Source organism: Musa acuminata, chromosome BXJ3-7, assembly GCF_036884655.1.
Source record: "Musa acuminata AAA Group cultivar baxijiao chromosome BXJ3-7, Cavendish_Baxijiao_AAA, whole genome shotgun sequence".
NCBI lineage: Eukaryota > Viridiplantae > Streptophyta > Magnoliopsida > Zingiberales > Musaceae > Musa > Musa acuminata.
The window spans coordinates 18,507,781-18,523,393 of NC_088355.1; the positions used below are offsets into that span (position 1 = coordinate 18,507,781).

At 36.7% G+C, this 15,613-nt stretch overlaps 1 protein-coding gene and 1 pseudogene across 3 annotated transcripts; one reads left to right on the top strand and one right to left on the bottom strand.

Annotated features, from left to right (window-relative positions):
* The first annotated feature begins 697 nt into the window (after nucleotides 1-697).
* Nucleotides 698-1,610, top strand: LOC103992041 (thioredoxin H2-2-like; annotated as a pseudogene).
* Nucleotides 1,611-2,412: 802 nt separating this feature from the next.
* Nucleotides 2,413-13,996, bottom strand: LOC103992040 (uncharacterized protein At1g27050). Of its 3 annotated transcripts, none has more exons than XM_009411611.3 (2): nucleotides 13,567-13,990; nucleotides 2,413-2,809 (listed from the first exon to the last, which is right to left on the bottom strand). In XM_009411611.3, exons 1-2 carry the CDS (start codon nucleotides 13,909-13,911, stop codon nucleotides 2,600-2,602), a joined length of 555 nt encoding a protein of 184 aa, XP_009409886.2. In that variant the 5' UTR covers nucleotides 13,912-13,990; the 3' UTR covers nucleotides 2,413-2,599. The 3 variants fall into 3 exon arrangements, with proteins under 3 accessions (XP_009409886.2, XP_065014779.1, XP_065014780.1); XM_065158707.1 differs by lacking the exon at nucleotides 2,413-2,809 and adding an exon at nucleotides 13,071-13,355 and having other exon boundaries at nucleotides 13,567-13,996; XM_065158708.1 differs by lacking the exon at nucleotides 2,413-2,809 and adding an exon at nucleotides 13,071-13,345 and having other exon boundaries at nucleotides 13,567-13,994.
* Between the last annotated feature and the right edge of the window lie 1,617 nt (nucleotides 13,997-15,613).

Genomic DNA, 15,613 nt, shown 5'->3' on the forward strand with positions numbered 1-15,613 from the left:
TTTTAATATAATTTTAGTGTTAGTGCAACCCAAATTGAGTCTAATTTTTTTTTAATATAATTTTAGTGTTAGTGCAACCCAAATTGAGTCTAATTTGATTTGACAAGAATGATATATTTCAATCTAAATTCAAACTTCAATCTACTTATAGATCTCAATATTTTTAGTGTAATACTTATCTTTAGTGTAATATATTTTGTCTATACTTAAATAACTTATCCTCTGCATAAATAGTATTTAAAATTTAAATTTACTTACTTTAATCATAGTCAAACTTATTGAAACCTTGAAATTCACTTAAGACTTATTATAATTCAATCGCTATTTCTAGTTGTATGCTTATTACCATAATTTCATGTTGGCAATTGAAATTCACTTGAAATTCACTTAAGACAGATTATGTCTTTTTATTATAAAAGATACTTAAGACAGTTATTGATGATTATGCATGTTCAAACAATATTTTGTAAGATTAAATATGTGTGAAATTAACGGATGAAAAGGTATTTATGTCACTATAATGAAAAAAATTAATTATAGGGTATCATTAAATAAAGGTCAAAAAATTTTAAGTAAAAAGTCTCTAATATATTAGAGTAATATATATATATATATATATATATATATATATATATATATATATATATATATATAATTTTTTAGTTAATTTAAGAGGGATTTATAAGAGTTTGAAAGGATACATATATCAAATTGGCAATTGCAGGGGTAAATATGGAAATCACAAATAAAGAGGACAAGCTATTGTGGATATACCCATGACACACCCCTAGTCCTCCGTAAAGTGTATAGAAGGGGAAAGAAGTATACAAGACAGACGGAATGGGCGGTCTCTTCTCCAGCCAAGCCGCCGCTGCCGCCGAGGTGGGCGATTCCGCCGTCATCGCCGTCCACTCCGTTGGTGAATGGACCCACAACTGGCAGTCCCATACCCAGAACAACAAAATGGTATCTCGTTGACCGACAAACCCTTCTTCCCTCGCATTCTCTAATCGTATCCATAAGTCGGGTCTATGCCCGCCTCTCGATCACCCATTTGATCTGTTTGCTTCTTCTGGGTTGCTTCCCTACGGGAAGATGGTAATCGACTTCTCCGCGTCCTGGTGTGGACCGTACCGCTTCGTCGAGCCGGCGTTCAGGGCGATGGCCGCCCAGTACACTGACGCCGTGTTCCTCGATCGACGTTGACGAGCTGCCGGTGATGCCATCCTCCTCCTCTTGATTTTTAGGGCGATCGATTCTTGATTTGACTTGGGATTTCGTTCCTCACGATGTGTAGGAGGTGTCGAAGCAGTCGAAGGTGCAGGCTATGTCGTCGTTCGCGCTGGTGAAAGGAGGGCAGGAGGTGGCAAGAGTCGTCGGCGCGATGAAGGACGAGCTCGAGAGGAGGATCCAGGAGCAGCTCAGCATCTGAAGGAGGAGTAGGTTTTGAGTTTCCCTCTTTGGTTGATTTGTATGATTTGGTGGAGTGATGCGTTCGATGAGATGAGATCAAATGGATGGTCTCTGTTGTTATTGGACTAATATGTGGAACACATACAATGATGATGGATGGATGTTTTGATGAATGTAAATCAATTGACTTCATTGTATTTGTTACCTCTCATTATTTGATGGATGCAAATTTAGGTTTTGTTGGGACATGAAAAATGTTAGCATTAAATCATAATCATGAATTTTAAATCTCTACATAGACTCTATGATTTTAAAATTTTAACATATGAGATGTTAAAATTATTTTTTATCAATAAAATTATTAAAAATAAATAGAATATTTTTGTATCGATCCAATACATAATGTTCTGTATTATATTTTTTATTAATACAACTGACAATATTATGATAAATAAAATTATTATTATATTTATCATCAATACAACTAATAATATTAAGATAAATAAAATTATTTATTTTATTTTTAAAATTATAAAGATCTTAATGTAAATTTTTTAAGTATAATGGATAATCTTCTATAATTAACCTCGAGAATCCTATATGAAATCATCTGATGATTATTAGATTGATGGATGTAACCTTGAGTACGATGGATAATCTATAATTAGCCTTGAGAATCCTACGTGAGATCATCATCATCATCTGATGATTCAGACTGATGGCGTTCTTTGATGGATGGATGTAAACTTTTGCTCTATTAAGGCTCTCCTATTTACGGGGAGGCACATCAACTAGCACTGGGTTGCTGCATAAACTTCCGACTCAATTCTTAGATCCCTGGCGGCAAAACAAACATATCACGGATACAGTTAAGAAATGCAACGCTTCCTGACAACAACTATGCTTAAACATTACAAACAATGCATTCATAAGATTAATGGCATTGAGGCCATCATGTTTTTGTTTTCGGGGGAAAAATGAAAGTTGAGAAACATAAGATTATAGCCTTGAGTGCCATCATTTTTTTTCCACTTAATCAACCATTAGCATTACATCATTTGAGACATTCAGCCAGTCATTTGATATATAACAAATATTTTCTTCAGCTTCAAATAAACAGCTATGCTACAAGTAAAACTGGATCCATTCTAACAGATGGGACTTCACATGCTCATCGAAGTGAATCTCAAAATAGATCATGGTACGAGATAATTTCCCTGCTGGCGTGGGGACTCTTTGGTCTATTTTTGGTGCTTTCTGTACTCATGCCTGGATTAAGCTTCTTACTACGACCAAGTCTGCTCAATGGTATTTCTGCACGAAGCAGCTTTGATGGGAGAGAAATCTTGACTCCTGTCTTAATTGGTAATGGATCGCTCGCTCGAACCACTAATACCTGTATTGTTTCCAGGTAAGAAGAGACAAAGCAAACACAACAAAACTTTGTCTGCATACAAGATATCAAAAAAATAGAAAATGAGATGTTCTGCAGATAACTCGTTAGATATCCCTCCAAAATTTATCAGTTCTGTGTTTGTACATCAGTCTTTATCAGATCTTCCACTAGCAAATCCACAAGGATTCGGCAAAGATATGACAAGGAACTCATCAGAGACTCTAACTGCATCAAAATTTACAAGTAGATGTGTTCAAGAAAACCAATGAACTAAACCATCAAAAACTAAAAACAATTAGATGATTGAACCAGTTGGTTCGTTCCATCAAACAAATATTCAAACAGATGATCTTCCAATGTGAAGTCTACTATCTCAATTCCTGAATAGTAGCCCCCTACAAATGTCATTATCAAGTCTTCACAACCATGATCCCAGTTCACCATCCTTCTCTCTCATTCATAAGATAAACCATCTGATGCCATAATCATATATGTCAGTGTTCACTGTCCCCAACACATTCCTCACAATGAATACTCCCAGTATGCCTACAATTCTTGACTAGCCTAAATTTCACAGGATGTTATATCCTAAATTCCTACTAATTCATGTTCTTTCATGTTTCTCGACCATTAATATGGTTGTTGAATCTCATATTTTGATGATGAAATCAATTGTAATTTGTTTGATCCAATCTATATGTTGAGAAAAGTGTACAGGATTAACTACGATGGCAGTAAGACATAAAGCAGGTGTTGTGCCGGAGTCAAGATCGAGATCACGTTGGGAGTTCGAGAGTTCGACGGAAGTTCGGACGTTCGCTGGAAGTTTTGCGGGAACCAACCGAGAAGTCCAGGAGCTTGCTAGAGAAGCTCGTCGGAACTTGCCAAGAAGATCGTCGTAAAGTCCGAGAGCTTACCGGGAGTCCGCCGGAGCATTGCTGAGAGTTCGTCAGATGTTCGCAGGAAGTATGCCGGAAGAGCAATTGACGCGCCGGAACATGAAGTGCAGTAATCATGTCTTAATTATCGTAGTTAGAGCATAAATTAAGTTAGATTTGGAAGGTAATCCCACTAACCTAGTTAGAGGCCAACTGGGCCCTAAGTTGGGCTGGTTTGGGCCGGATTCAAGGCCCAACCAGGACCCTGAATTCCTGGTCGGCGGTGGCATCGCCTGGGAGACTCGGTCTCCCAAGAATTCTAGGCGGTGGTACCACCCCTGTCAAGCAGTAGTACCGTCGACAGTTATTGCTGCCAGCGATGGTACCGCCCTTGTCAGGCGATGGTACTGCCCAGACTGAGTAGTAGTACCGCCTAGTGTCAGGTGTCAGGCGGTAGTACCACCCAGTAATGGCGGTGGTACCGTTAGGACCCTAGAAATCCGAGATTAGACACTTTTTGGCTCCATTTTTGAAGCCATTGGGGCCTATAAAAACCCCACACTTTCCTGCATGAAAGGGCACGAAACCTATTGGCAAATCTTGAGTTCTTGAGCCTTAAAGTGTTGTAAAAGTTAGAGTTCTCCTCCTTCATCTCTTAGCCTTGTAACCATCCAAGAAAGAGGAGTGAAACTTGTAAGGGTTGTCTCCTAAACCCGGCAAAAGGAGAAAAGCTGTAAAAGGTGGTTGGCCTTCGTCTATTGAAGGAAGGCCTCTAGTGGACATCGGTGACCTCGTCGGAGGAGGAAGCCGAAAGTGAATGTAAGTCATGTTGACCGAACCACTCTAAAACTCGGTTTGCATTTACTTTGAGCAACTTTCTTTTATAGCAAACTGCCTCTCCTCCTTACTGTGCTTTAACTACGTCTATATACGCTTTCACGTAAACATCTTCCGAGATCGGTTTTAATCGTACGAAGACTTTACAAAACTGACGCTTTTCATTTATGCAATTTACATTGCTGCTAATCACCTTAGTCTTCTCTTGCACTTTCACGAAAGGTTTCAAGTTCAAATTCTTTCCGAAACGAATTGAATTGAAACCATTGTCGTTGGAATTGATTTTAATCGAAATAAGTTTTTTGAAATAGTGAAAGTTTTTCGCTGCACTAATTCACCCCCCCTCTTAGTGCCGCTCTTGATCCTAACAATTGATATCAAAGTAAGGTTCACTCTCGTTTGGTTTAAAACCCAAGAGAGATGACATTTGTCGGTAACCAAGAGGGTCATTCAATTACATGTCCGCCCATGTTCATTGGGACGGATTACACATATTGGAAAACAAGAATGAGGATCTTCCTGATTTCAATGGATTTTGAGCTTCGAAATATTGTAGAAAATGGATTTCGAAAGTCTTCTCTTCCAATGAACGATTGGAATGAGTTAGAGAAGAAGACTTTCACTTTAAACGCAAAAGCTATGAATGTCTTATTTTGTGCATTAGATAAAAACGAGTTTAATCGAGTGTCGATTTGTGAAACGATTTTTGATATTTGGCACACACTCGAAGTGACTCATGAAGGCACTAGTAGAGTGAAGGAGTCAAAAATTAATCTTTTAGTTCATTCTTATGAGTTATTTCAAATGAAACCGAGTGAAACCATTGGAGACATGTACACCCGATTTACGGATGTCGTCAATGGTCTAAAAGGACTTGGTAAAGGTTTCTCGGATTTTGAACTCGTTAATAAAGTTTTAAGATCCCTTCCAAAGAGTTAGGACCCTAAAGTAACGGTTATTCAAAGGCCTAAGATCTAAATAATTTTTCTCTTGAAGGACTAATTGGGTCACTAATGACCTATGAAATGACATGTAAAGTTCATGAAGAGCTTGAAGACACTCTTCCAAAGAACAGGAAGGATATGGCACTGAGAACACAAGAAGACCACTTAAGAGAAAACTCAAGTGATGAAGACTTTGATGATGACTTGGCACTTTGAATAAGGAAATTTAAAAAATTCATTAAAAGAAATAAATTTAAAAATGACACTAAAAATAATTTTGAACCCAAGAAAGATCAAGTAATTTGATACGAATGCAAGAAACCGGGACACTACAAGAGTGAATATCCCCAAGCCAAGAAGAAGACACCAAAGAAAAAGGCACTCAAAGCAACATGGGACGACTCAAGCGCATCCGAAGAAGAGGAGCCAACTAACACTGAGCAAGTTGCTCACTATGCGCTAATGGCCATTGGAGATGAGGTAACAAGTTCATTAGACGCAAATTTGTCATTTGATGAACTATTAAATGCTTTTCATGATTTATTTGATTAATGCAAATCAATTAGTAAAAAATATAAATTGTTAAAAAATGAGCATGATTCTCTTGTTAGCAATTTCGATAAATTAAAAATTGAGCATAATGATAGTTTAGCTCTATGTACGAAATGCCATGATTTAGAAATACTTCAAAAGGAAAAGGTGGAATCGGATTTGTGAGTAGCTCTCACTATAATCCAACCACCTTTGTTAAAGGCCCTACCTTGCATGTCTCACTATAATCGAATTTGGGCATGTAGCTTATCATTGTTCATTCAAGAAATGTAGTCCACATAAATTGATTTGGGTTCCTAAAAGAACCTCAAATAACTCAATGCAACATGATAAGCAATTTAAATCAATTTTTGAGACACCCAAGGTCAAATGGGTACCTAAAAATCATCCTTTTTTATAAAAACGTTTACCATCACAAGCTAGGAGCAAGAGATGGTACCTTGATAGTGGATGTTCAAGGTATCTGATCGGAGATCCATCTCAATTCTCTAAGCTCACTAGCATATACGAAGGATATGTCACCTTCGGAGACAACAACAAGGGTAAAATCATTGGCAAAGGAACCATAGGTAACAAATCCAACTTCTTTATTGAAGATGTATTGTTAGTTGATGGCTTAAAACATAACATCTTAAGCATTAGTCAAATGTGTGATAAAGGATATATTGTTAAATTTGAATCTAATGCTTGTATTATTGAAAAACCACACAAAAACATATCTATGATTGCATTAAAAAAAAAAAACATATACACCATCGATATTAATGATCTTTGTAATGAAATGTATTTTTCGATTTTGAATGACGATGCTTGGCTTTGGTATAAGAGATTAGGTCATGCTAGCATGAAACTAATCACCCAAATTTCATCTAAAGAACTTATAAGAGGAATTCCTCATATCAAGTTCGTCAAAGATAATGTGTATGATGCTTGTCAATTAGGAAAACAAATAAAAGATAGCTTCAAACCTAAGAACCAAAAAAGCACCTCTAGACCTTTGCAATTGATCCATATGGACTTGTTCGGATCAATTGCTACATCAAGCCTAGGAGGTAGCAAATACGCATTTGTCATCGTGGATGATTATAGTAGATATACATGGACTTATTTTTTGGCACACAAATGTGAATGCTTTAGGTATTTCTCTAAATTTTGTAAACTTATTCAAAATGAAAAGGGTTTTATGATTTCGTCAATTCGAAGTGATCACGGTGGTGAATTTCAAAACCGTGATTTCCAAGAATTTTGTGAATCTAATGGATACAACCACAACTTCTCTACTCCAAGAAATCCTCAACAAAATGAAGTAGTAGAAAGAAAGAATAGAAATTTACAAAAAATGGCAAGAACCATGTTGAATGATCATAGCCTACCCAAATATTTTTGGGTCGAAGCCGTAAACATGGCATGCTATGTCATGAATAGAGTTCTAGTAAGACCCTTATTCACCAAAACTCCTTATGAGTTGTGAAATAACAAAAAACCCAATATTTCATATTTTAAAATTTTGGGTGTAAGTGTTTTATCTTGAATGAAAAAGATGCCTTAGGAAAATTTGATGTTAAATCCAATGAAGGAATTTTTCTTGGTATTCTTCTATTTCTAAAGCATTTCATATATTTAATAAAAGAACTTTGATTATAGAAGAATCTATTCATGCTGTTTTCAATGAGGTTTCCGAAATTAAGAAAAATGATTTTGATGATGATGTTAATTTTGATGCTTTGAATTTAAATGAAACCCTTTCTCCATGCAGCAACTTGGATGCATCTACTTCCGAAACATCCTTACCCAAGGATTGGAAGTATGTAGATGCTCATCCTAAGGAGCTAATCATAAGAGACACATCTAAAGGGGTTCAAACACGTTCTTCTCTTAAAATTTTTTGTGTCAACACCGCTTTTCTCTCCCAAATTGAACCTAAATGCATTGACGAGGCCATGAAAGATGATTCATGGATCATCGCAATGCAAAATGAGTTAAATCAATTTGAGAGAAATGAGGTGTGGAAGTTTGTTCCTAGGCCAAATGACCATTTAGTTATTGGTACTAAGTGGGTCTTTAGAAACAAGCAAGATGAATCTGGTATCGTGATTAGAAACAAGGCTAGATTAGTGGCCAAAGGTTTCAACCAAGAAGAAGGTATCGATTACAAAGAAACCTTCGCTCTTGTGGCTCGATTAGAAGCCATAAGGATACTCCTTGCCTATGCTAGTAGTAATAATTTTAAGTTGTTTCAAATGGATGTTAAAAGTACATTTCTTAATGACTTTATTTTCGAAGAAGTTTATATTGAACAACCTCTCGGATTTGAGAATAATAGTCTCCCTAATCATGTGTTTAAATTGACCAAAGCTCTCTATAGTTTAAAACAAGCCCCAAGGGCTTGGTATGAGAGACTTAGTTTATTTCTTATTGAAAATAATTTCTCTAAAGGCAAGGTCGATACTACATTGTTTATCAAAAATTTTGAAAATAATTTTCGTACTGTTCAAATTTATGTTGATGATATTATTTTCGGTTCCACGAATGAATCTCTTTGTGAATCATTTGCTAAAAGTATGAGTCTTGAATTTAAAATGAGTTTGATGGGAGAATTAACCTTCTTTTTAGGCTTACAAATCAAACAACTAAGTAATGACATCTTTCTTAGTCAAACAAAATACACTTTAGATTTGCTAAAAATGTTCAATATGGATAGCTCAAAAGCTATCAACACTCCTATATGTACCTCCACTAAGTTAGAAATTGATAAAAGTGGAGAAAGCTTTAATCAAAAAGCTTATAGGGGTATGATAGGAAGTTTACTTTACCTCACTGTAACTAGATCGGATATCATGTTTAGTGTAGAACTTTGTGCTAGGTTTCAATCTAATCCTAAGATATCTCATCTCAAAATAGTTAAAAGAATACTCAGATATCTAAAAGGTACCACTAATCTAGGATTATGGTATCCAAAATCCGAGAACTTTGAACTAATTGCATATGCTGATGCGGATTTTGCTAGATGTAGATTAGATAGAAAAAGCACATCCGGAACATGTCAGTTTTTAGGACACGCACTTGTTTCTTGGTCATCCAAGAAACAAAACTCGGTTGCACTATCTACAATCGAAGCTAAGTACATTGCAGCTAGTGCATGCTGTGCACAAGTTGTGTAGATGAAAAACACTTTAGAGGATTATAAGATTCATTTTAAAAATATCCCCATAAAATGTGATAACACTAGTGCAATATGTTTAACCAAGAATCTTATTCAACACTCTAGAACAAAACATATTGACATTAGGTATCACTTTATACGAGATCATGTCACTAATCATGATGTAATCCTAGAATTTATTGATACAAAACATCAATTAGCCGATATTTTTACAAAGCCTTTAAGTGAAGAACAATTTGATTTTATTAGAAGAGAGTTAGGAATGTTAATATGTCTGAATGAATGAATTTGTTAAATTTCGTTTTCGGACTTTCTTGATTCTTTGATCAATCACTTAAATTCTGTACTACGAATTTTACATGATGATAAGATTGTGTGCCTCAATATCATGTTTACTTTCATGATTATGATTGAATATTAAGAAGTTTTAATCATACATCGGATTCTTAATCTTCGAGTACTACAAAACACTAATGATTTTGCCTCATGCAAGTAGTGATACAAAGTTATGACAAAACACTTTATAAATGCATGAATTTGATGTATATTTTCTTTCCTGACTATCTTTCACTTAATGTATTTCTTAAATAGAGCTTTCATGAGTCTATGTCAGATCAAGTTTATTTTTGATACATAGAAGTCATTGACAAATGCATCTCTCATGGATTTATCTCTTGTGAATTTTTATTGAGAAATGGATTTAATGTGATGATCCTCTCATTATGAAGATTAATTCTCGGAATTTCTTTTATCCTTCATATGATAATTCTTTCACATGAATTCTTGCTTAACGAAGGAAGAATTTTTATGATTTTTTTTAGATGAACACTTGCAAGAATGAGGATTTGATTTCACATGAATATCTTGATCCTTATGAAAATTGATGCATGATTTAATGAAACTCGTTTATCGTTTTTAACTTCATTCAAAGTTGGTTCTCAATAGATTTTCCTCCTTACTCTCCTTCTTTATGCAAAGTTTTAATGAAAAATTAAAAAGGGAGAAGTTGATGGAAGCTTAAAATATGAGAACTTTTGAATAATATCATGTCATGAATGCTTAAAATATGATTGGTAAGAATTTTTACAAGTTGAAATATGGCATGAATTTTTACCACACTTGAATTGTTGAATCGTTCTCCTTTTTGTTGATGACAAAAGGGGAGAAATAATACCAAAATGTGGTAAATTGATGACAAATGTATTTCATTGTATATACTTGAAATGCTTGCTTGATAAATTTTCTTCATTATGATAAGATATCTAGAGCTTAACTTGTAATTTTACAAATTGATATCTTACCATAGAATGATAAATTGCTATCTTTGTCATCCTTCATATTTGAAATATCAATACTTGAAAATGGATGTCATGCCTTGATATCATTTTGAGAATGTTAGATCATGATAGGAATCATGATGTGCATATTGATAAGTTTAATGAATTTAACTTATCAGTTTGATTCTTGAATTCAAATGCCTTAAATTTAAGAATGTCTTTTCTCAAGTATGGCATATAGATAGGGGGAGTTAAGGTTAACTCCGTCATCAATTGATTGTCATCATCAAAAAGGGAGAGATTATTGAATCTCAGATTTTGATAAAGTCAATTGTAATTTGTTTGATCTAATCTATATGTTGAGAAAAGTGTGCAGGATTAACTACTATGACAGTAAGACATAAAGCAGGTGTTGTGCCGAAGTCAAGATCGAGATCACGTTGGGAGTTCGAGAGTTCGACGAAAGTCCGGAAGTTCGTCGGAAGTTCTGCGGGAACCAACCGAGAAATCCAGGAGCTTGCCAAAGAAGCTCGTCGGAACTTGCCAAGAAGATCGTCGTAAAGTCCGGGAGCTTGCCGAGAGTCCGCCGGAGCATTGCCGAGAGTTCCTCGGATGTTCACCGGAAGTACGTCGGAAGCTCGCCGAAAGAGCAATTGACGCACTGGAACATGAAGTGCAGTAATCATGTCTTAATTAACGTAGTTAGAGCGTAAATTAAGTTAGATTTAGGAGGTAATCCCACTAACTAAGTTGGGTTGGTTTGGGCCGGATTCAAGGCCCAACCAGGACCCTGAATTCCTGGCCGGTGGTGGCACCACTAGGGCCGACGGTGGCACGGCTTGGGAGACTCGGTCTCCTAGGAATTCTGGGCAGTGGTACCGCCCCTATCAGGCGATAGTACCGCCGGCAGTTATTGTTGCCAGCGATGGTACCGCCCTTGTCAAGTGGTGGTACCGCTAGAGCTCGATCTCCGAGCTCTATCAGGTGGTGGTACCGCCCAGACTGAGCAGTAGTACCACCCAGTGTCAGGTGTCAAGCGGTAGTACCGCCCAGTAATGACGGTGGTACCGCTAGGACCCCGGAAATCCGGGATTAGACACTTTTTGGCTCCATTTTTGAAGCCATTGGGGCCTATAAAAACCCCATCCTTTCCTACATGAAAGGGCACGAAACCTATTGGCAAATCTTGAGTTCTTGAGCCTTAAAGTGTTGTAAAAGTTAGAGTTATCCTCCTTCATCTCTTAGCCTTGTAACCATCCAAGAAAGAGGAGTGAAACTTGTAAGGGTTGTCTCCTAAACCCGGCAAAAGGAGAAAAGCTGTAAAAGGTGGTTGGCTTTCGCCTATTGAAGGAAGGCCTCTAGTGTATGTCGGTGACCTCGTCGAAGGAGGAAGCCGAAAGTGGATGTAGGGCACGTTGACCGAACCACTCAAAAACTCGGTTTGTATTTACTTTGAGCAACTTTCTTTTATAGCAAACTGCCTCTCCTCCTGACTGTGGTTTAACTACGTCTAGATACGCTTTCACGTAAACATCTTCCGAGATTGGCTTTAATCGTACGAAGACTTTACGAAACCGACGCTTTTCATTTGTGCAATTTACATTGCTGCTAATCACCTTAGTCTTCTCTTGCACTTTCACGAAATGTTTCAAGTTCAAATTCTTTCCGAAACAAATTGAATTGAAACCATTCTCGTTGGAATTGGTTTGAATCGAAATAAGTTTTTTGAAATAGCGAAAGTTTTCCACTGCACTAATTCACCCCCCCTCTTAGTGCCACTCTTGATCCTAACACCTTGACCTATGATTGAAAACCTACTGTTAAGAAACCATGTGGATTTAATTAGGATTTAGAAATAATATATGTATGCACACAATATGGAATTACATCAATTCTAAATAGTCGCAATGTTAATAACATGCTAAGATTCAGCAACTACGAAAAATAAAAAGAGTGTAGATTAACTAGTGAGGGCAAAAAACTCTACAGGAGGTTAGTAAACCTTCAAAAGGATCCTGGGCAATACTAGCATCAATGCCCTAGCAAATGTACAAAATGAAATAAATTAAAAAAATAATTTGATTCATGATCTTGTTTGTTCTTGGATCTCCAGTTGCATTCTAGGTTCCAAATTCAAATAAGTTTTGGATTTAGGCAATTTTTTTGTAATGGAGCTGTAAATGATTGTAGAATGCGTTGGACTATCTTGAGTTAGTCAGAAGGAATTAAATGAAAATGCTTAAAAGATAATGGCATTTAATTCAACTTTATGGAATTCTGAGGTGAATTTTACATGTTTAATATATGTAGATGTGCACTTTAGAGGTTTTTACTGTTGAGTGTCTTTATTGGTAATTTAGGATTGACTAGCAAAAGAGAAAGATGGCTGGTGCCGACCAATCTTGTTCAGGGCAGCTTTGGCCTAAACATTAGATGCTAAAACACCAAGTGTCAACCATGATTTTTTTCACTGTTAGATAGAACAGTATTGCAGATCAGGAACTTTCTGCATATTATATTCATTAATTCAGTTTGTAGTCTGAGGCTAAAATGAAGATCTACACCACTTTGGTATCACTGCTCTGTTTCTGCTAGAAAAAGCAGCAAGGATAAGAGCTTAGATGTCATTTTGCAGACAATTAATACACATTGCAGGCACATAAAACCTGTCATGCATAAGATTGGTATCATAGCTACTGAACTGACCCCTCATGTTGGCAGCAAATTCCTAAACATGCAATCTACTTCTGAACCCTAAGCCACACCTTAACATCCAATTTAGCCAGTTATCCCCATCTAATACAAAATTTGATCAGCCTGTTCTCTTGCACGGATAATTTTTTTGATCTTCCATCATGGAATCAACGCCACGCTTAACTGTCCCCCTGATGAGTTCTTTGAAGAGTATAAAACTAGTAAATAGGGTATCAGCAATTTGCAAGTAATTAAATCAAAATAATATATTAGAAGAGCACAAATGGGCGACAGCTTTGACATGTTCATGATACCATTAAAGCCTTCCCGTCAATGTTGGTAGAGAGCTAAAACCACAAAGCAATGTCCACAGGGAAATGGAAAGCACAATAGAGGAAGGTAAAGGAGGCACCTTTTTGGACCGGACGGAGAGGCCGAAGGTGGGATCGAGGGAGGCGGCAACGGCGGCCTCAGCGGCGTGGTCGGAGCGGAAGGTGACGTATCCACGGCCATCGACGTCGATGCGGGTGCGGGAGATGGGACCGAACATTTCGAGGCGGGACTTCAGCTCGAGGACGGTGCAGTCGGCGGGGAGTTCGGAGACCATGACGAGGGAGGGAGAGGACGATGCGGGGGCAGCGGCGGCGGCGGGATCTCCCTCCGACGTATCGGGCTGCAATTGCCGTCGAAGGCGCTTGGAAAGAGAAGCGGGGAAGGGATCGGATTTGGACCTCTTGCGCTTCCCCATAAGATTCATTGCTGCTGTCCCCCTCTCTCTTGCTGGTCGCCGCCAAAGGAACGGTACTTGTGACCACAGAAAGCAAAGACACGCGGAGTCCGAAGTGTTGGACATCGGATCCGATTCCAACGAACGGGGAGCTACGTCGATCCGCATAGAGGCCACTCAGGCGCTATAGCGGGTTCGAGTGAGCCGGTTATTCGAACCAGCCTACATTGACCCGAACAGATTCGTTAATTACGTTATTTTTTTATCAATATTTATCATAATACTAGTAAACATGAAGACTCACATAATTCAGATTGCATTGTTTGCCGTAGGTGCTTTGATGTCTTTCAAGGCTGACATAACATATCCAGTAGGCATCGATTGGATTTTTTGCCCTCGTTACCCTTTGAAGCAAGGTCATATTAGTAGTCCCCAAACATATATTTTTTCGAGATATTAATCATGTTGGGAAAAAGATACGACAAAGAAGAGGATAAAAAATACTATAGAAACAAATAACAAACACAAGATCAAGAATACTTTAGGAAAGATATTTAGGCTTGAAACGTGTATAAACACTTTCCTAAAAATGATATTTGCACCATCTTCTCAATAAGATTGCTCTGGGTTTGATGCAAATAGTTTTAGTGGATATGACAAGCCTTTAGAAGATCTGTATTGAGCAAACAATAAAGAATCTTCAGAGAGGAATTAGAGAATGTCTAGCTCAATCACTTGGAAAGTAAAGAAGAAGAGCATGAAAAAGTTGTATTTGTAATTTACCCCCAAATAGTTATTTATAGATATTTTCTCAAAAGAAATGACCTTTGAAAATTAACTATTTTCTCAAAAGACACAACCTTTGAAAATTATAACTATTTTCTCAAAAAACACGACCTTTGAAAAATAACTACCAAAAAATAAAAGAAAACACCTTTTCAAATAAATCTTTTGAAAAGAAATTCTTTTTTTTTTCTTTTTAATTTGAACAATTTATAACAATCCCTCACTTATTTAAATTTAAAATTTTCTCCAAGTGATTAAATAATATTTATTAATAAAGTAATATATCTTTCGATTTGAATATTACCTTAGTGTAAGCATCACAAAGTGAAGTCAAAATCCCAAATAGTATAAAAGCTTTGAATTTGTTATTCCTCATGACAACACTAGTGATACCACACACATAAATACAACATTCTTGTATTCCTCATAAAATCTCGCTTAGCCCTAATATAGCCTTGAGCTCATCCAAGTTCATGAACTTTTATGAGAGAAACTCCAACTCTCAATCGAAGCGGCATCACTTCTAAGTTCATATAGGTGAAGTTCTTATAGTATCTTTGTCACTCTTTGAGATACTTGTCCTAACTTGACTGAACTTCATTAAGAGTATAATTAACTTAACCCTCATTAGGTGACAACCAGCACTTTAACATCTTTAGATGGGACTCATAAAATATTTCAAAGTGCTGAACCACTCCACATATCAATAACTTGTTCTTACCCTTTGAACTCTTCATTACTCATTTCATAATGTTGAGTAGGGTTGCTATCATTGGTGGATCTTTTATTCAAGGAGTTTTAGCCCTATCCATTTTGATGTTGATCTTACAACTTCTCTTGTAAGAGGTTTGGTGAATGGATCAGCCAAATTCTCACTTGTTTTCACAAATGTGAGTGAAATAATCCCACTCTTGATTAATTTCCTCACATAATCATGTCTAAGACT